The 22,186-nt window shown below is 40.3% G+C and overlaps 1 protein-coding gene across 3 annotated transcripts in view; it reads left to right on the top strand.

Moving 5' to 3' along the window:
• Positions 1–20,947, top strand: part of KLF3 (KLF transcription factor 3) — a 42,218-nt gene extending 21,271 nt beyond the window's left edge. For 2 of the 3 annotated variants that reach the window (XM_023738958.1, XM_004384676.2), the window contains 4 exons: positions 3,832–4,318; positions 4,929–5,079; positions 10,818–10,978; positions 16,989–20,947. In XM_023738958.1, the coding sequence (XP_023594726.1) occupies positions 3,850–4,318; positions 4,929–5,079; positions 10,818–10,978; positions 16,989–17,170 (963 nt within the window). In that variant the 5' untranslated portion in view covers positions 3,832–3,849 and the 3' untranslated portion in view covers positions 17,171–20,947. Of the gene's footprint in view, positions 1–3,831; positions 4,319–4,928; positions 5,080–10,817; positions 10,979–13,928; positions 13,986–16,988 lie in introns of those variants that run through there. The other variant, XM_023738959.1, reaches the window with a different exon arrangement.
• The last annotated feature ends 1,239 nt before the right edge of the window (positions 20,948–22,186 follow it).

Genomic DNA, 22,186 nt, shown 5'->3' with positions numbered 1-22,186 from the left:
CTATGCCAAGAAATTTGGAAGACAGCTACCTGGCCAACCAACTGGAAGAGATCCATATTTGTGCCCATTCCAAAGAAAGGTGATCCAGCAGAATGCAGAAATTATTGAACCGTATCATTAATATCACACACAAGTAAAATTTTGCTGAAGATCATTCAAAAGCAGTTGCAGCAGTATACCAACAAGAAACGGGCAGAAATTCAAGCTGAATTCAGAAGAGGACGTGGAATGAGGAATATCATTGCTGATGTCAGATGGATCTTGGTTGAAAGCAGAGCACACCAGAAGGATGTTTACCTGTGTTCTATTGACTCTACAAAGGCATTCGACTGTGTGGATCCTAACAAATTATGAATAATATTGCAAAGAATGGGAATTCCAGAACACTTGCTTGTGCTCGTGAGGAACCTGTACGTAGACCAAGAGGCAGTCGTTCACACAGAACAAGGGGGTACTGTGTGATTTAAAATCAGGAAAGGTTGTATCTTTTCATCATACTTATTCAGTCTGTATTATGAGCAAATAATTCAAGAAGCTAGACTATATGAAGAAGAATGGGGCATCAGGATTAGAGGAAGACTCATTAACAATGTGTAATATGGAGGTGACACAGTTTGCTTCTGAAAGCAAAGAGGACTTGAAGCACTTACTGATGAAGATCAAAGACACAGCTTCAGTATGGATTATACTTCAGCATAAAGAAAACAAAAATTCTCACAACTGAAACAATAAGCAACATCATGATAAATGGAGAAAAGATAAAAGTTGTGAGGGATTTCATTTTACTTGAATCCACAATTAACACCCATGGAAGCAGCAGTCAAGAACTCAGATGATGCATTGCTTGGGCAGATCTACTGTAAAAGGCCTCTTTAAAGTGTTAAAAAGCAAAGATATCACTTTGAGGACTAAGGTGCACCTGAACCGAGCCATGGTGTTTTCAGTCGCCTCATATGCATGCAAAAGCTGGACAGTGAATAAGGAAGACCAAAGAAGAGTTGATGCCTTTGAATTATGGTGTTGACGAAGAATGCTGAATATACCATGCACTGCCAGAAGAACAAACACATTTGTCTTGGAAGAAGTACAGCTAGAATACTCCTTAGAAGCGAGGATGGTGAGGCTTTGTCTCATGTACTTTGGACATGTTATCAGGCGGGACCAGTCCCTGGAGAAGGACATCATGCTTATGAAGTAGAGGGTCAGCGAAAAAGAGGAAGCCCCTCAACAGGATGGATTGTCACAGTGGCTGCAACAGTGGGCTCAAACATAGCAACTTTTGTGAGGATGGCGCGGGACCAGGCAGTGTTTCCTTCTGTTGTACATAGGGTCGCTATGAGTTGGAGCTGACTTGACAGCACCTAACAACAACAATATGGATAAAAACAAGCCAACAATGACGACAATAAATGTGTGTCCTAATTTTGCTTCCCATTTCCCTGGCAAAAACTATTTGCATTAAAAACTAGGTCATGGGGAGGTCCTTGAGGAAAAGGCTGAAAATAAAAGAGAAAAGTACATTTTGATGAGTGTAAACAGTGAATGCTGCCTCCTATTTCCAGAAGGTTTTTCCTATAAAAACCAGAATTTTATAAAGCAGGTTAAACTTTATAGAACTAGGAAAATCTCCCCCCACCCCATATTTACTTAGTTTCGTAAACCCTCATTGTGCATACTTTACACAAATACATAAGTAAATATGTTAGTAGTCCCTGGATGGTGCAAACTCTTAACACACTTGGCTGCTGACAGAAAGGTTGGATGGTTGAGTCCACCCAGAGGCACCTTGGAAGTAAGTCCTGGCAGTCTGCTTCCGAAAGATCACAGCCTTGAAAACCTCACAGAGTGCAGTTCTGCTTTGCACACATGGGGTCGGCATTGACTCAATAGCAACTAACAACAACAGCTCCACAATTATTTATAACTTAATGGTAGTGGCTATTAGGTGGGAAGGGCATTAGATGAGTTAATTGTGCATTTTGGCTGTTTAACTATAAGGCACCATTGGTGATTTTTCTCAATTGCATCCTGAATTAGTATTTTCTCAAAATCATAAAAGCACAGGATTTTAGAGTTGGAAGGGAGAAACAATATGTCATTTATCACTTTAAAACATTCAAGTATGAGTGATTTTCTGAAGGTGGACTTGACATGTTAACACCAAAAATTTCAGTTTTCCTAAATATATATAAAGAAAATAGCTCATGTTGTTTAATTTTTTCAAAAACAAAGATTTCGTTTTTTTTAAAAAAAATTTTTTTTAAATAGTTAGTGAATACCATGGCCAAAGGACAGTAGCCACAGATTGGGTGCCTGTGTGAAATTACTGTGGTTGATTTGTATTTAAGGCTGGTAGATAAGAGCTAGATCTTCCTAATATTGTAAGAGAAAAAGGCATTTGAAGATCACTTAGGTCAGTTGTGAAAGAGATCTTAGATTTGGGAGGAAGCTGACCAGTCTGGTTTGCCCAGGACTGAGGAGTTTTCCAGAATGTGGGAAACCAGGAAAGTTCTGGGCAAACAGGACTGCTAGTCACCCTCTGCATGTGATTATTTAGCAGCTGAAGCCTGTCCAAAGGTACTATCATGCCAGCCCCCTTTCTTCATAGTATATACAAGTATATCATGGGAAAGGTAAATGTCCTGAGGTTAAAGACACTAAAGCTGAAGCCTATTTCCTGCCAATCAAACCCCATCAGAGAAGCAAAGAGGTTAGTTTGGCTTGGCCGGTTCCTGGTGAACCCCATCACTTACTCCTTATGAAACCATAGTCTTTAAAGACTCATAAGCTTTCTGTTTTATAGTCTGTTTTAAAATTTTTCCAGGTATCAGCCTCAGACTTAATGTTGAGATGGTGTCTTAGTCATCTAGTGCTGCTGTAACAGAGATACCAAAAGTGGATGGCTTTAACAAAGAGAAGTTTATTCTCTCACAGTCCAGTAGGCTACAAGTCCGAATTCAGGGCGTCAGCCCCAGGGGAACGCTTTCTCTGTCAGCTCTGGAGGAAGGTCTGTGTCATCAATCTTCCCTTGATCTGGGAGCTTCTCTGTGCAGGAACCTCAGGTCTAAAGGATGCGCTCTGCTCCTGGCACTGCTTTCTTGGTGGTATGAGGTTCCCATGTGTCTCTGCTCACTTCTCTCTTTTATATCTCAAAAGAGATTGGCTTAAGACACTGTCTAATCTTGTAGACCTTATCAGTATAACTGCTGCTAATCCATCTTATTACATCATAGTGACTAAGTTTGCAACACATAAAGAAATTACATCAGACTACGGGATGGTACACAATCATACAGTACTGGGAATCATGACCCAGCCAAGTTGACAGACATTTTTGGGGGACACAATTCAATCCATGACAGATAGGGACTATCATAGAATTAAATTTCAGATTTTCAGTGTGATACAGTAACCACACTGACCTTTATCAGTTGCCATGGAGTCAGCTCTGACTCATGGTGACTCTGTGTGTGTCAGAGTAGAAATGTGCTCCACAGGGTTTTCAATAGCTGATTTGTCATAAGTAGATCACCAGGACTTTCTTCCAAGGCACCTCTTGGTGGACTGAAACCACCAACCTTCTGGTTAGCAGCCAAGTGTGTTAATCGTTCGCACCACTCAGAGACTCCATACATTGACCTCAGTTCTAATGTTTATTAGACCAGCTCTCTTGCAGCATTTTTTAGGGCTAAATATATATCTAAATCTAAATCGAGTTTTAAAGCTCACCTGACTGAAAGTGACTTGTTGCATATTTTCACCTTAATTTGTGTTTCAAGCACATGTACCTACTTCATCTGTTGACACCTTTCTTTTTTTCTTTTCCAATAGTCCTACCCCTCTAATTACATGGAGCCCATGAAGCCCAACAAGTATGGAGTCATTTACTCCACACCTTTACCTGATAAGTTCTTTCAGACCTCAGAAGGCCTATCACATGGAATACAGATGGAGCCAGTGGACCTCACCGTGAACAAGCGGAGTTCACCACCTTCGGCTGGGCATTCTCCTTCCTCCCTGAAATTCCAGTCATCACATCGGAGAACCTCACCAGGGTTGAGTGTGCCTTCTTCAAGCCCACCGATGAAAAAATACTCGCCCCCTCCAGCCGGAGTGCAGCCCTTCAGTGTGCCGCTGTCCATGCCTCCCGTGATGGCTGCTGCGCTCTCCCGGCACGGAATCCGAAGCCCAGGAATACTGCCTGTCATCCAGCCCGTCGTGGTGCAGCCTGTCCCGTTTATGTACACGAGCCACCTCCAGCAGCCGCTCATGGTCTCCTTGTCGGAGGAGATGGACAATTCAAATAGCAGCATGCAAGGTAAATACCACTGCTGACTCCCTCTGCCACTCACTCTGCTTTGCGCGCCCGTTGGGTGCTCACCAGACAATCTGGGGAGGGAGCAAAGAGCTGTTGAACTCCTAAAAGGAAATATTCCCCTTAGACTCGGCCTAAGACATTGCCTTTTTAAGAGCTCCCAAGAATTAGGCTCACGGTGTGATACTGTCAGATGATTATTTTCAGTATATGATTGTCAAGTTTGGGTTAGTAAGAGTCTTAACTTTATAAATTGCTTTATTGAACGCCAACATGATTCTAGGTGCAAAAAAGGCATTTAATAAATACCTTTTGATCATGGTGGTAGCTAATGACTTTTAACAGCCTTGTTTACTGGCTGGTCACCTGACAATGAGGTTGAAAGAACATAACCAGAAATCATAGAGAAGGACCATTTAAGGGCTGGCGTCCAACCCTTATATATGCTGGCAAAATAAGAGTCACGAGAAAATAGATTTCCTCACAGATTCTGTTTCCCCTGTAACCTTTGCCAAAGGCAGATAAATACACATCAGTGTTATTGATAAGAGCTGTGCAGTAAGCTTTTAAAACTGAAATTGGTAAATTGTACTTTTTCATTTTTATTTTTTAGTACCTGTAATTGAATCATATGAGAAGCCTATATTACAGAAAAAAATTAAAATAGAACCTGGGATTGAACCACAGAGGACAGATTATTATCCTGAAGAAATGTCACCCCCTTTAATGAACTCAGTGTCCCCCCCGCAAGCATTGTTGCAAGAGTAAGTATATTTAGGTCTACCTGGCATTTGCGTAGCAGTGTACATCTCGGATCCTGGAATGGAAGCACAAGCTTCAAATGCATGATGGGGTGTGGTTTGCCAGGAGCATGTTATAGTATGTGGCAGCCACTGGACAGTGGCCCCATGCTGACTGGTCAAGACGTGAGAATCTCCAAAAACAGCATGCTCTCTGTTACACAGTTATGTCAAGTCTTCAATCAAATAATCACTCATGATTTTGCCACCTTATTGCAGAAATCATTTTTATTTTGTTTTGTTTCCTCATCCTTTCAGGCTGTCTACATAATTTTCACATAATTGTAATTCTGACGTGAGTGAATTTGGTGTTCTAGGTTGAATCATGAAAACTTTTCATGTGGTAGACACACATTGTCTTCCTAATTGTCACTTCTAATAGAGTATACTGTTTCTATTATGGGGTACGTCTTTAATCAAAGTCTTCAGGCTGACCACAAGGCGAAGAGAGACCTCCAAAACAGAAACGGAAAGTTGTCTGTATATTTCAGGATGGCTAAGTGTTGAAAGAACTCTTTATTCTCTGGTGTTTTTAATCCTATCTGCCTGTAGACTGTTCAGTCACCTTTAGAACTGCCCTCCAATTGGAAGGTTGTGGTGCATGGGTCAGCATCTGAGCACTGAGTGGTAGTTGTTGTAGGTGATACACACAGATTAAATAGCATCCTTAATGGATTCACCACTGTAGATATTCTTAACTTACCAGTGATTGCATTGGAGGCTGTGTGTAGTAGCTGACATCTTGGATCCCATCTCTCCTGTCCACCATATGTGTAACCTTTTGCAAGTTACTTTATCTTGCTACCTCATTTTCCTCTTTTTTTTCATATTGGTTGTAATTATTTTTTATTATTGTTGTAATTGTCTTGTGTTATGGTGCTTTCAACATTGGGTTCAGTAGCTAGCTTCCTGGTACAAAGGCAACAACTATTATCTCCACAGGGTCCCTTCTGTCATCTTCCTCCCACATCACCTTTTCTCCAAATCGAGTAAATGATCTGCCCACTTTTCTACAGTGTCTTCACCACCCCTCTCCCTTACACCATTAACCGAACATGAATTCTCAAGTTTTAGAGCAGCTGTTTTCTGTTGACTTCAGATATGTTCTAGATGTATCCGTGTTCAACTCATGTAGGTGCTGGATAGTAGCTCATGTATTAATTGTCTATTGCACCAAATCAGAGTCAGTTTTTTTTGGTTGTTGTCTTAGTTATCTACGGCTGCTATAACTGAAATACACAAGTGGGTGGCTTTAACAAACTAATTTATTCTCTCACAGTTTAGGAGGCCAGAAGTCCGAATTCAGGGTGCCAGCTCTAGGGGAAGGCTTTCTCTCTGTTAGCTGTAGAGAAAGGTCTTTGTCTCTTTGAGTTTCTGCTCCTGGGTGATCTTCATGTGGCTTGGCATCCCTCTTCCCCCATCTCGGCTTCCTCTCTTGCCTATTTAATCTCTTTTATATCTCAAAAGAGATTGACTCAAGACACATCCTGCACTAATCCTGCCTCATTAACATAACGAAGACAGCCCATTCCCAAATGGGATTATAACCACAGGCATAGAAGTTAGGATTTACAAGACATATTTGTGGGGGACACAATTCAGCCCATAACAGTTGTCTGTATATACTTCCTGGTAGATGAAGAACAGAGAATAAATCTTTTCAGCCAGCCAAGTTAGCTGATAGGGAGAAAGTCTCTGATGCAATTATACATTATTACCCTTTGCAATTATGTAGTACCCCCTCCCCTCAGGAAGAAAAAAAAGAAACTTCCAAGTGTTTTCAAAGGAATTATTTCATTTTATTCCCCTATAACCAGCATGTGGGAGTCAGAAGAAATGGAGAACCGATGAGCCAAGACATGAAATAACTCACCTGTAATCACACTGTTAGAAGTCCCTAGGTAGCACAAATGGCTAAGCGCTGGGCTATGAACTGAAAGGTTGGTGGTTCGAATCCACCCAGAGACACCTCGGAAGAAAGGCCTTGGTGATCTACTTCCGAAAGATCGCGGCCATTGAAAACCCTATGGAATGCAGTTCTACTCTGAAACCCATGGGGTCATCATGAGTCAGAATCAACTCGATGGCAACTGGTTGGTTTTTTTGTTTGTTTAATCACACTGTTAGCAACAACAAGGGACCTGGGCTTGATTTCCTGCCTTTAGAAGAGTGCTCCTCCCGCCATCCTGTCTACGTTTAACTGATTGCATCTGTGTTCATGTACTCGCTTGGGTGAAAGGAAAAATAGAACAACTGGACAAAATGTACAAGCTCTATAGCCTGAATTCTCTTTTTATGATGAGGGGTGTCTTTTCTTTGGGAAAGTAACTAGCAACCTAGCATGCACTTGTGGTTGTTCTTGCACAGGTGATGGATAAGCTGCTATAAAACTAAATATAGCCAACTGCCCACATAGGAACCCACTGGCTGAAAAAGGGTTATTTTGAAGTCTACGTTATTATGAATTACAATGTGAAACAAGACAGAAGAGGAGTATTTGAAGGCAATACACTGCTCTGTATGCTGCTGAAAAGGAAATACTTTTTCCAGTTTTACTGAAATATGTCCTTTTGATGATCTCAAGCCCAATGGTTTTTATGATTCATGAGTAATATGCTTATTTTAATGCTGACATAAGAATGCATTTTGCTCCTCAAAAAATTCTACAGATTAGCCACAACTGGGAAGTCTACTCTTTAAGTAATTTTCTCACAGATGTGATTAAGTAATGTCTTGGAGGGTACCCAGTAGCAGCCCACATAGGAAACCAGCTAGCCAGGAAAGAATCACTTGAAACCAAACGCCTAGTACCATTTTGATGAGGCAGCTCAATAATATTTGCCTTAGAAAACCCTTCTTTCAAGAGGCAGACTCTAAAATATGACTTTGAAATCCATTTGTTCAATCACAGAGTTGCAGCTTTAGAATTATTTTTAAGGGCACTCAAACATATCAGCTTCCTTTTGTTATGTATTTACATATGTGAAAGTATTTAGAACAAAAAACTTGAGGACAAGGTTTCCCCATTTAGTTGTGTATGTGACTTGTAGCAAATTTAAGAGGGGTCAGCTTAGCCCAAAACAATTACCAGGTATTTGATTTTTTAAAGCTATTCTCATTTATTGGTTATAATGATCCCAAACAACGTCTCTAAAAATGAGGAGTAAAGAGACCAAAAAGGGTAGAGCCTAAGACCCTCATCTCCAGCCTCAGCCTGTACCAACGTCAGGCTCTTTGGAGATGGGGCTGCTAACCAGTCTCAGACTCTTGCTACATTTTGAGACAGACATTAGCTTGAGTAGAGATCTCCTGATCCGGTTTTGGGACATGGTAAAAACTCATTAAAATTAAACAGCTGTAGTGTGCTAAGTCTCCAAATGAGTAAGGAATTTCTGAACCTTGAAGTATTAACAGCTACCATTTAAAAGTTTCACCCTGGGACAGGTATTGTTCTAAGTGTTTTACGTACATTACAACAATCTTCTGAGATGATATTATCATCATCCCCATTTTACAGAGAGGAAACCGAGGTATAGAAGGGCCAAGTACCTTGCCCAGGGCCACAGGGGCTATCAGTGACAAAGCTGGGGTTTAAAGTTGGAGTACACAGCCTTTCAGCGTATCTTTATATAACAGAAGGTGCGACTGGAAAAAGCAATTGTAATTACAGCTCAGAAACTACTCGACAGATTCCCAACCCATAAAACCTGATAATTGGGAGCGACTTCTAAAATCAGCTGGGATACCCTCCCCCTGCCCCTGTGTCCCAAAGGAATAGCAGATTATTTAACCATGAAGTTTTTTTCCCTAGCATTTGATTTCCTGAAGTTCTGCTCTTAATGAAGACAAACCATCTTCATTAAATAGGATTAAAGTTGAAGGGTTAAGATAAACCAGTTATGTTTTTATTTTTATTAAAGGATTTTAAATTAATAATTCAGCTTTACAAAAACTATCTGCCATAAACCTCTGACTTCTCTATTTTCTCAGGTATTTGTCTAAATTTATGTATAATGGAAGTCCTTGTTCTTTTTTTCTCACTCTTTCACATTCACTTTTCCATGTTTCTAAACTTGGCTGTTTTATTCAGGGTAGGGAGGTGAAGTGATACTCAAAATTGACAGTTTTCATTGCTAATAACAAAAATGTGAGAAATAGGTAAGCTCCCTTAAAATAAAGGCACCTCCTATTGTTTTCTTAGTCTCTTATTAGCATGCCTGAAAAAGTGTAAGTACTGTTGATAAGCGAGTTGTATCCAAATGTTTTCCAGGACCAAAAACAAGTCTCATTTCAAGGACTCCCTTTTGATTTTTATGGCTAAATTTTGTTTTTCTTTTTGTACCTCATAAACATGGGTGTTTACCCTCATCAGACTCCTTTTTCCTTTTTACCAGCCTTTTTTCTCCCCATACACACTTGTACAAAACACTCATATGATTATTGCAACCATGTGCCGCAAATTCAAATTTAAAAGAAAAAGAAATCTTTCATTACCTTTGGAGGCCAACGACATAAGCTTGTAATGTATCAAGTAATTAATCATAAGGAAAGCAAGTGAACAGATTAGACCCTTTTAATTGCTTAATTAATCAGCTGGGGAAGCTTGAGAAAACTTTATATTCTTTCCCTCATCTGCCTTTCCTTCCCTCCACCTTCTTTTCTGAAAGAGAGAACGTTCACAGCAATGACGTTCAACACGATCCGATTTCATGCCCACCCTAAAAGGAGTGCAGACGCAGGAATATGAGTCTGTGTGAGTAACCAGAAGAGGCAGAATGCCAGGTGTCCCAAGGCAGCTGGTGCTGTGCTTTGGAGCCATTGTCATGAGTAAGGGGCTCCCTCGCCCAGTTCTCCCCATTCTCAGGAATAATAGTCACAACAAAGGTTCGAGTTTGTGAAGCCAGCAGTGTCAACTTTTCTTCTTGGAAGAGCCAACATTTGAACATTAAATGTGAATTGCCGTTCTTTCTTAAGAGACTAACTAAATGTCAGAGTTACGTAAAGGATCAAATGTAGATAGGTTGCCTGAGCCTTAGGAATTTGACCTTTTACATTTTTTCCCTAAAGAACACTAAATGAAAATCAGGCCAGCCTGTGGGAAAACGTCATATAGTGTTACTGTTCAGCACTGCCTGAAATAAAAACCCCAATTGCCGTCAAATCGATTTCGACTCATAGCAACCCTATAGGACAGAGTAGAACTGCCCGATAGGGTTTCCAAGGAGCAGCTGGTGGATTTGAACTGCCAACCTTCTTGATTCACAGCCAATCTCTTAACCACTGTGCCACCAGGGCCTAGTACCACAAAATTCTATACAGAGGCAAGTTTTTATTGAGGGAAAGAGGCTCTCCTAGACCTTTGTGCCTCCTCCCTCTAGCTTAGCACCTAACCCTTCTTACTGTCGTTACTTATCTACATGTCTGTCTCCCCTAGAGTGTGAGCTCCTCGAGGGCAGGAACCCTGTTTTTATTCATCTTTGTGTCCCGGTGCCAAGCACGGTGCCTGGCTCATGGTAGGTGCTCAATAAATGTTTGTTGAATGAATATAGCAGTGCTTCTCGGGTTGATCCGCTAATTTCTTTTTATTTTGTTGGGTTTTGTTTGTTTGTTTGTTTCGCCCAGTGTTGTTAATGCTTTTAGTCGACTGAGGAAAAGGAAGAGCCTTTTACTCAACATTTTACATTTAACCTTGACTTTTGTAGGAATCACCCTTCGGTCATAGTACAGCCGGGGAAAAGACCTTTACCTGTGGAGTCTCCAGACACCCAGAGGAAGCGGCGGATACACAGATGCGATTACGACGGATGCAACAAAGTGTACACTAAGAGCTCTCACTTGAAAGCACACAGACGAACACATACAGGTATTAGAGATGCAACACTCTCTTCCCCTTTCTTTTGAAGAGTGTGGGAGGGGAGTGTTAAAGACAACAGTCCTAGCTTTAGAGGTTATTGTAAGCAAAACTTTTCAGGCATCTTGAAAGCTGCTTTAGTTGTCTATAGCTGTCTCTATCATCAAACTGTGGTAGCATAGTGGTTAAGTGCTACAGCTGCTAACCAAAAGGTCGGCAGTTTGAATCCACCAACCGCTTCTTGGAAACCCTATAGGGCAGTTCTGCTGTGTCCTATAGGGTCACTATGAGTTGGAATCAACTTGACGGCAACCAGTTTAGTTTTGTTTTTTTTTGGTATCAGGTGTGAAGAATGAAGGTTTTGATGATGACTTGCTCTTTTAACAAATGAGAACAGATCCAAGGTTCTGCACATAACAGGGTCTCACAATCACTTGTAGTTATGTCCTGTCTGTAGTAAGAGAGAAAGGGCTGGAGTCTCACCAGGGACAAAGAGAAAAGTGCTCACAGCTGTGGGCCTGTGTCATCAAGGGTCTAGTCTTCGTATGGGCTGTCATTTAACAAACATTCATGGTTTGATTCAGGATAGCAAAGAAAAGTTCTTTATGCAGAGCACATAAATGCAGCCGTTTAATAGAAATGGAATTCAAATCAAAAGTGCCGTCAAGTCGATTCTGACTCATGGTGATCCTGTGTGTGTGTCAGGGTAGAGCTATGCTCCATAGGGCTTTCAAAGGCTGATTTTTTGGAAGCAGATTGCCAGGCCTTTCTTCAGAGGTGCCTCTGGGTAGATTCAAATCACCAACCTTTTGGTTAGTAGCTGAGCCCTTAGCTGTTTGCATTACTCAGGAGCTCAGAATTCAAGTAGAAGACTTAATAAAGGAAAGAAAAGTGAAGAAATTTGGCTAATTACTGTCTTATAAAATTGGGGAATTTCTATGCTATTGCCTGCCATATTTATAATTCCTAGGGTGTTTTTTATCTTGCCTGGTATTGAATATAGAGTGTGTGCAGCCAGATCATATAAAGATCATTTTATAGATGAAGAAAAGGTGAAATTGTTCAAAGTACTCCTAAACATTTTGGTAGCAAAACGTCTAAGAAAATTGTACCAAAATATTTTAAACACCTGGTTAATGGTGAACAGTAGTAGTGATTAATGTTTATAGTGAGTCCTATCTAACCTCAAACTCCTTGAAGTGAAATGCTAGTATAAAGGCAGTTTACCTCAGTGTACGTTTTCCTTAACCCAGAATGTGGGTTGTTTTTCTGAGTGTTGTGAGTCATTCTTATTAGGAATGTTTACTAAAAGCGGAGTCTAGGGTTGGGGAGAGAAAAGAGAAGAAAAGTGGCTAACAGTGTGGAAGTGAAGTTTTTTAGTGAATCCTGGGGAGGAGGCAGAGGATGAGGAGGGAAAGGCAGTGTCAAAAGGTGCTGAGACCAAGGGTTCCTGTTAGGGTACTACCTTGGCTTAATACTGTCACAGAGACAGCTGAGGGTTATAACCCTATGTTTAGAGAAACACCCAGTATCAATGCCACATTTATTGTTAGTTGCCATTAAGTTTTTGACTCATGGAGATCCCAAATGTGCAGAGTAGAACTGCTCCATAGGGTTTTCAAGGTTGTCACCTTTTGGAAGCAGATGGCCAGGCCTGTCTTTCGAGGTGTCTTTGGGTGGGTTTGAACCGCCAACCTCTCAGCTAGTAGTTGAGGGTTTAACCGTTTGCGTAACCCAGGGGCTCCCAATCATCAGTGCCACATAGATTGATAAAAGTATCCTTGGGGCACTAATGGGACCTGATAGGTGGGTGTTATCAACTCCCAGCCTAAGATTAAAAAGACATTGAATTTTTATATGGTAATTCAGATATAGGAAAAATGCCTCTTAGCATTTATATTCTGTGCAGTAAAGGAGATAACACAAATTCTGAGTATCCCACTGAAATGCCAAGAAGTGGCAATCCTGCAAGATTTCTAGAGATCCAGGGAGGTAAATGGGAATGAATTTGTGATATCCATTACCTATTATTACTAACTTAAACGTGTAAAATTGCCATTAACATACTTTTTCTTTAGTATGCTTTTTATTTGTGAGACTCTTCATACTAACTCTCCTTGTCATCTTCCCATAGGAGTCTTTTGTTCCTCATCAGCAAATTATCCCACAGGATCAGGTTTTAGAAAGGGGAGGAATTACTATATTTTCAGTACTTCTGAGTTAAAGCGTTATATTTAGGAGTAATTGTTTTGTCTACTCCTGAAAGGTCACAGCCATTAAAAACCCTATGGTGGCAGTTCTGTTCTGAAACACATGGGGTCATCATGAGTCAGAATCAACTCAGTGGCAACTGGTTTGGTTTTCGGTTGAGTGATTGACTAAGCAACAAATTAAGATGCTCAAATTCCTGACAGTTGATAGAGACTTCATATTTTTAGAAAATTATTGAAAAGAACAATAATATACCACAAACTTTTGATTTGGACTTCTCATTAAATGGATAGCACTCCATATGATTAAGTTTCCAAGTAAGTTTAAGACTTGAGAATACACAAATACAGCTCGTCAGGTGTTTATTAAGTTATTCATCCTGTTAGTAGAAGTCAAAACCGAAATTAGTTTGGTAGCTTCTCAGCATGGATTTCAGACTTGTATGCTGTTATGGATTGATTTGTGTCCCCCAAGATACGTGTCAACTTGGGTAGGCCATGATTCCCAGTAGTGTGTGGTTGTCCTCCATTTTGTGATCTGATGTAATTATTCTCCATTTTGTAATGTGTTGTAAAACCTGGCCTCTACACCTGCATTTATGATCTCATTTGGGAGTGAATTGCCCATTATGTTAATGAGGCAGGATTAGGGTGAGATGTTTCTTGAGTCACCACTCTTAACCCTAGTCACCACCCTTACCTCCCTTATTAAAGCCACGCCCTTACTTGAATCACACCTTTTATCTTACAAGAGATAAAAGGAGAGAGAAGCAAGCAGAGATAGAGACCTCAGTACCCACAAAGAAAGAAGAACCAGGAGCGGAGCACATCCTTTGGACCTGGGGTCCCTGTGCTGAGAACCTCCTAGACCCAGGGGAAGAATGATGCCAAGATACATGGAGTTCTCCAAGGGACATTGGGCCCACAGATGTTGGAAGGAGACAAGGACTTTCCCCTAGAGCCGACAGAGCGACAAAGTCTTTCCCTAAAGCTGGCACCCTGAATTCTGACTTCTAGCCTTCTAAACTGTGTGAAAATAAATTTCGGTGTGTTAAAGGAATCCAGTTGTGATATTTCTGTTATTGCAGCACTAGGTAACTAAGACAGAATTTGGTACTTGGAGTGGGGTGCCACTGCTCCAACAGACACCTAAAATGTGTAAGCTGTTTTGAAATTGGGTAATGGGTAGAGGCTGCAAGAGTTTTAAGGTGCCTAATAATAAAATCCTAGATTGCCTTGAAGAGACTGTTGGTAGAATTATGGATGTCAAAGGTAATTCTGATGAGGGCTCAAAAAGGAAGTGAGGAGAGCTATAGAGAAAGTCTCTATCGTCTTAGAGAATACATAAGACGCCAGAAACAGAATGTTGCTAGAAAAGTGGACGTTAAGTGTGCTTCTGGTAAGGCTTTAAAAGAAAATGAGGAACATGTGATTGGACAATGGAGGAAAGGTGATGCTTTTTTATGCAGTGGCAAAGAACTTGTCTGAATTATGTTCAAATGTTTGGTAGAAGGTAGAATTTGTGGTGAGCTTGAATATCTGGCGGATGAGATTTCTACTTGTTGCTTATAGTAAAATGAGAGGAAAGAGATGGACTTAAAAATGAATGGTGCAAAATGAAAACAAAACTTGAAGATTTGGAAAATTCTGTTGTATGAAATAAGGACACATATCCCAGAATTTTCACCAAGGACTTGGCTACACAATCTTTTATTAAAGAAATTAAGCCTGTGAGACTGAAGGGAACAGAGAAGGAATAGAAGGAGGGGATGCTTTCTGCCTCTTGGAATTCTGTGGTCAGGAAACAGGCCAAGAGAGCTACATCTGTTGTCCTCCAAAAAAAGAAAAGGGCCATCCCTGGAGAAGTTTAGAGATCAGCAGAACTGTTTGAAGAAGCACGGGAAGCAGAGCTGCCCAGGTTTCAGAGGGTGGAGCCATGGCCTCCTAGGTTTCAAAGAGTCAGATCTTCACCAACTCAGTTCCAGAGTGTGGGGCTGCCATTCACAAGTGCTAGGGAGATGAGGCTGGAGCCGCTGCCCAAAGCTGAGGGAGCAGGGCTGCCATGCCCAAGGGGCAAAGGAACAGGACCTGCCAGGGTCCCAGGGGGTGGTGTCACCACTCAGATGAACTAGGAGAATGGGGCTGTCCAAAGCCAAGGGAACAAAGTTGCCATCCCAGTTGGCATGGAAGGCGGAGCTGAAGCCCAGGGCCGAGGGGTCTCCACCCAGAATTCAGAGAACGTAGACAACACCCAGAGTCTGGAGGGTAGGGCCGTTGACCAGATAGATGGTCTAGCTAATGTAATGTGTTCTGCTGGGTTTTGGAGTTCTTTGGTGCCTATTATCCCGTCTTTCCATTTGTAATGGAAATGTCTACCTTGTGTTTGTTCTACCATTGTACTTTGGAAGCAGATAACTTGTGTTCTAGATTTCACAAGTTCATAGATGAAGAGGAATTTTGCAGATGAGATTTTGGACTTGAAGTCAATTTAAGACTTTTGGGATGATGTAATGGGGTGAATGTTTTACATGTGTCAAGGAGGTGAATTTTTGGGGACCAAAGGATGGAATATTATCCATGGGTTGAATTGTGTCTCCTCAAAATATGTGTCAGCTTGGCGAGGCCATGATTCCCAGTAGTGTGTGGTTGACCTCCATTTTGTGATCTGATATAATTATCTTCCATTTTGTGATGTGTTGTAAATCCCAGCCTCAGTGCCAGTGGCTTTGGTCCCATTTGAGAGTAAGTTGTTGTTATGTTAATGGGGCAGGATTAGGTTGGCTGTATCTTGAGTCACCACCTTACTAGAGGGTGTGACTCAAGTCAGCACTCTTACCCCAGTCACCACCCTTACCACCGATATTCAAGCCATGCCCTTGAGTCACACCTTTTATCTTACAAGAGATAAAAGGAGAGAGAAGCAAGCAGAAATGGGGACCCAGTCCCACAAAGAAAGAAGAGCCAGGAGCAGAGCACGTCCTTTGGACCCAGGGTCCCTGCGCTGAGAATCTCCTAGACCCAGGGGAAGATTGATGCCAAGACACGTGGAGATCTCCAAGGGGTGCCAGGCCCACAGATGTTAAAAGACAAGGACCTTCACCCAGAGCTGACAGAGAAAGCCTTCCCCTAGAGCTGGTGCCCTGAATTTGGACTTCCAGCCTCCTAAACTGTTAGAGAATGAATTTCTGTTTGCTAAAGCCAACCACTTGTGGTATTTCTGTTATAGCAGCACTAGATAACTAAGACATATACTTTAAGAGCAGTGGTGGTTTAGTGGTAGAATTCTTGCCTTCCATGTGGGAGACCTGGGTTTGATTCCTGGCCAGTGTACCTCTAGTGCAGCCACCACCCATGTGTCATTGGAGACTTGTGTGTCGCTATGATGCTGAACAGGTCTCAGTGGAGCTTCCAGACAAAGTCAGGCTAGGAAGAAAGGCGTGGTGATCTACTTCCAAAAAACCAGCCAGCAAAAACTATGGATCACAACGGCCCAATTCTGTTCTTTATGGGGTTGCCATGAGTCAGAGGCCAACTCACAGCAGCTAACAACGACACACGTTAAGAACTCTTAAAGTCCCTTCCCCCTTTTTTGGCAGAGAACTAGTTAAACATTAAGAGAATTAATTTTTTTCTCGCTTGTCCTGTAGTGGTTTATGAAAGAACTGTGTTACTGGGGGCTAAATGTATGACTCTGTCTTGTAAATAATATTCGTCAAGAGCCTTAAGAGCCAAAACCTTACCTTTACTGACTTTACTAATTAATATCCTTTTGTTTTCAGAAACATTAAGCTCTGTTCTTTTTCCTTTTGCAGGAGAAAAACCCTACAAATGTACGTGGGAAGGCTGCACATGGAAGTTTGCTCGGTCTGATGAACTCACAAGACATTTCCGGAAACATACTGGAATCAAACCTTTCCAGTGTCCAGACTGTGACCGCAGCTTCTCCCGTTCTGACCATCTTGCCCTACATAGGAAACGCCACATGCTAGTTTGAATGCCTCCGTCTCCCGCCTCAACGCGACTCCCCACTCTTCTGGCTCTATCTCTGTCCTCCCTCCCATTATCTAACTCATTTTTTACATGTACATTTTAATTTTGATTCAGCTGGTCTGAATCTCTGAATTTATATCATTCAAAACTTCCATGTGGTCAATAGTAGATGTTCTCTAATCCTCCCTCTCCTTACCACGGGTCAGACCTAAAGAATGTGAACACTTTTTTTTTTTTTCCGGGGATGCTAAGCAAACCCTTCTTACAGATACGTTTAATGTACTGAGAACAAGGGAACTTCTAAACTAACATAATTAGTTGTCGGTTTCTCCATGTATTCCTCAAAAGAATGTCAAAGTAAATGTATTAGAAATACAGTATCCAGCCTGCTAGTCCTTGCCAGAGACACTTGTATCTTTGTGCCCTGTGATCGCATTGTGTGCTCGACAGCGAAAAGAATGGTGGACCCTTTCCAACACTGGTTAACTAGACGTGCGGCAGGATGTCAAGCTAGTACAGTCAACGCTTCCATTGTGCTCCACAAATCTTGCTTGTCAACCCGGATTTATCACTGCATCTAAAGTAAGGATTTTACCCTCCATTGTGCCTACAGTTCATATGGAGGTCTTTGCCACCTTTAGAAGATGAGCCAAAGCTGCTGGTTTAGGTGGGTGGTGTGTATCAGTCCACCCACCTTGACTGGGTGGATGCTGTGCTTACACAGCATGGAGTAGGAGGAAAGGAGCATTGAGCAGGGGAGAAGCAGCAGAGGGGGACAAAGGAGGAAGCCGGCCATTCCTCCTCAGCTACAGGTTTTCAGTGAGGTTTCATCATTGGGTTAGCTGTGCATTGCATTCCCAGGGTTTTGCTCTTTATGCATACTCAGCTGTGCAAAATGATACTGCAGAGCCAGATACCTATGGGGTTATCCATGCAACCATCTCCATTCCTACAGTCTCCTTAATATGAATAACCAAGCATTGGTAACACAAAAATGTAATTACCCAGTAGTAGTAAAAATCTTTTGGGTAAAGGTATGGATGGTCTTTATTTTACCCAACCTGCTTATAGCCTTTTTGAAACAGGGAAATGTTGAGTGGTAATTTATTCCCATATCGAATTAATCACATAGCTTCTTTACAGAAACTCTTCTATACGCTATACGGTATGAGCTATATGGAAGGTGCCAGACTGGCTGTCATTTGTGTTTGTGATGCATATCATACATAAGCATCTACTAATGCTTTAGTAGGTTAATTCGATTTATGACCTGAGTGACACCGTTTGTCAGTATAACTAGTTATGAAGCACATGTCTTTATTTTTGGGACAGATTTCTGAAAAATACAGAAATCCACAGTTCAGGAATTCATATATATTGCTCAAAAATTCTTAAAACGTTTACTGTCAGAGCTGTCAGAAGAACAAAGTGAAAATAATAACTCATGTTTATGTTGAAGATAAATAACACCATCATTCTGGGGAAGGTTTTCAAAAGCAGGCTTTTGAGTAGGTACCATAGTCCAAATGCCAGGAAAAATAATTTATGCATAGAAAAGCCATTGGTCCTAAATTTGAAGAAAGTGGGCAACAGTGGTCCCATGTGGGTGCACATAACCAGATGTGCCTTCATCCCTTGATAAAGGATGGAGGAGGAGGAGAGAGAAAAATGGAATCCTGCAGATTCATCCCAGCCACAACTCAGGATCCAGCACAACTTGACTGGGAGGAATAGATTTGTGTAATCGTTTTTAAAACACCCAGGAATGAGTGATTCTGGAGGCCTGTGAATTGCGTGGGGAGCTTACTTTGATGGGGCTATGCTAAAAAAGGGTAGTTGTAGGGACTGCACACCTAAGATCTCCCTCATCCAGCCATGTGAATCAACTGCAAGTGAAAAGCAATTTGTTATCTTGGCACTTGGGTTTGATTTTCTTTCTTTTTAAGCACTGCAAAATTTGTTTGGAATACTAGAGTGGATCCTAACTCGACTATTTGTAACTATGACATGAATTTGAGGGATAAATGGCTCTTGGAAAAGTAGATATTGTGTGTATCATAAATGCTTAGTCACAGTCATGCCAAAGTGTTCATTTCTTGAAATGGTTCTTACACAACACACCGAAGAATCCAGTAGGAATGCAAGGAACATCTTTGTTTTGATGCAGATAACCAGTTTATGTGTGTTCCAACCTGTATAGAAGGAGGGGAAAAAAAAAAAAAAGGCAAAGGTAGACTTGATCTTCGAGTTAGCTTTGAGTCTGAGTCCAAGTAATAGAAAACTTTATGGGTTCTCATGAAATTTAATGTGTTTGCTATGGCATGTTTAAATTTTGTTCAAAAGAGCAAGCAAGACCTTGCAAAAACTATCGCATTACTCTTCAGCTTGCTTGCATTATGTTAAGTTCATTAACAAAGATCCATTTTAACTCTGAAAGAAAAGCAACCCAGAGAAGCCATTCTCTATTCCCATGCTGTTCTGTATACTTTAGTTACCAATTGGCCCTTACCAAATTTTCCTTATATATATATATATTTGTATTTTACTATGATAGTTGAAAAATTTAGTCTCTTAGTCATTTTTAGCTGTTATTGTGGAAGACCTCAGATACGAAATAATCTTAAGATGCCCTTGAACATGTGGTTTTAATGATGTGCCATTGTTACTATCATCAGTGATTTTAATTGCAATATTTTAAATTGGTGAGAATGATTTGTAAACATGAAGTTAGTGTCATGTAAAGTATGTTTGTTATGGAATTTCTTGGATTATTACCCAGGTGTCGTTTTGGGGAAGAAGTCAGAACAATTAAATCTGAATCCATCATGTTTTAGAGTTTTAAAATGTGAATCTACATCAAAAATGGGCATTAACATAAATTGCTTGGTTTGGAGAATGTGTTAACAGCGTTGCTATGTTCTTTTAAGGAGATGCTAAATACGCAGAAGTTTCAAGAGCCTTGAAACAGATTTACAGGGGAACTAGATATATATATGTGTATTTTATTAAACACCCATCTGCACTATCAGTATTGCACTAATGTGGAATTTGAAAGACTGTATTGCTGATACTGTATATCTGCACATCATTCCTGATTAGATTGTTGTAAAGACAATCTCAAAGAGCTGTGGTTTGAAAGTAACTTGATAGGTTTGGAAATATACAGTAGTCTTGAAGGAATTCCTGCCATACATGAAGTTGCTGAGAGTTGTCTTTATTCTCTTCTTGGTCAAGGTTAACAATTCCTAAATGATTGCAAATTCACTTAAGAAATAATACATTTACAAAGCAATCTTACATGCATTAAATGAGGGCTACAACAATATGTTTTACAAATAACTAGCACTTTTTTTTTTTTGCTGTTATGTACTTAGTGTTAGAGGGTCAAAATAATCTTTCTGCTTAGCATCTCTTAAACCATACCTGCAAGTGTAGCAGGATTATTACATTTACAGTACTTTAATACTTGTATAAACTATGCAGAAATTTTTAATAAAGTGTAATATATTTTATAAGCTAATAAGACTGAATGGGTAAAGGTTTTTAGCATGCATTAGTATACTTGCAAATACTGAAACATTTTGGTAATCTTTCTTACTAAAGATGTGAATGTTTAATGTACCTTCTCTGTTTCTACTCTGTAGTCCAATGGGAATTCAGTAATGACATTTTGTCATGTCAAACTGTGAACATAAATTTGTACTGTACAGTCCTCATATACTATATACAGTATGCAATATATGTATTATATACTTGTTAATAAAACCATCAGAATATTAAATGTGATCATGTGATTACTATATGTGCAATGATCACTAGGAACAAAACCAGAGAGAGCAGTATAACATCTTAGAGACCTTGCTTAGAAATTTCAAAGCCAATCACTCTTTACTGGGCGATCACTGTTGATAGAGGGATAGAAAAATAGATCTAACTGGAAGATGCATTAAGCAGTTTAAGCCCTAAAGCTCACTTCCTGGGTTTCTGGTAATAGCTGACAGGAAGTCTTCTAAGTGCAAACTTTATAAACCTGTAGACAACCCAGCATAATGGTACAAACTCACTCGTGTATTTGTAGAATATTTATTATGACCCCACCTGCTTCCAGAAAGAATTTTCAGTGCCTTGTATTAAAAGACACCCATGCATAATACATTAAATTTTTAAATGAGATAAAGGATCAGGATTTGTAATTTAGGGAGTGGAGAATCAGAAACAACAGTAACTGCATCAAAGTAAATCTAGATAAACTAATTTTCAAGACTTCAGTAAGCCATGGATGTGGCAGTCTGCAGCATCACAAGAACAGCATTTTAGCATCATTTATTGAAAAGACTTCTTTCTCCATTAAAATTCTTTTGCATGTTTGTAAAAAAATCAATTAGCCAAATATGTGTGGGTCAATATCTGGACTCTATTCTATTCCGTTAATCTATGTGTATCCTTTCACCAAGATCACACAATTTTGATTACAGCAGCTTTAGAGTAAATCTTGAAATAAGATCATGTGGTTCCTCCAAACTTGTGTATAATCATTTTAGCTATTCTAGTTCCTCTGCTTTTCCATTTAAATTTTAGAATCAGTTTATCAATCTCTAAAAAAAAAAAAAAAAAAAAAGCCTGCTGGGATTTTGTTTGGGATTGCATTGAATTTATAGATCAATTTGGAAGAATTGACATCTTAACAATTGAATCTTCCAAACCAAGAACATGGGATATTACTCCATTTATTTAAGTCTTCTTTGATTTATTTCAACAGTCCTAGGTTTCATGTACAGGTCTTGCACATCCTTAATCAGGTTTATACTTAAGTATTAACCTGTTGCCGTTGAGCCCTGGTGGCACAGTGTTTAAGAGCTTGGCTGCTAACCAAAAGGTCAGCAGTTTGAATCCACCAGCCACTCCTTGGAAACCCTATGGGACAGTTCTACTCTGTCCTATAGGGTAACTATGAGTCGGAATCGACTTGATGGCAACCCGTTGGTTTTGTTTTGTTTTGGTATACTTAAGTATTTACTGT

Source organism: Trichechus manatus, unplaced genomic scaffold (assembly GCF_000243295.1).
Source record: "Trichechus manatus latirostris isolate Lorelei unplaced genomic scaffold, TriManLat1.0 scaffold00126, whole genome shotgun sequence".
NCBI lineage: Eukaryota > Metazoa > Chordata > Mammalia > Sirenia > Trichechidae > Trichechus > Trichechus manatus.
Note: the sequence above shows the minus strand (reverse complement) of the source record. Positions and strands in the feature narration are given on the sequence as shown.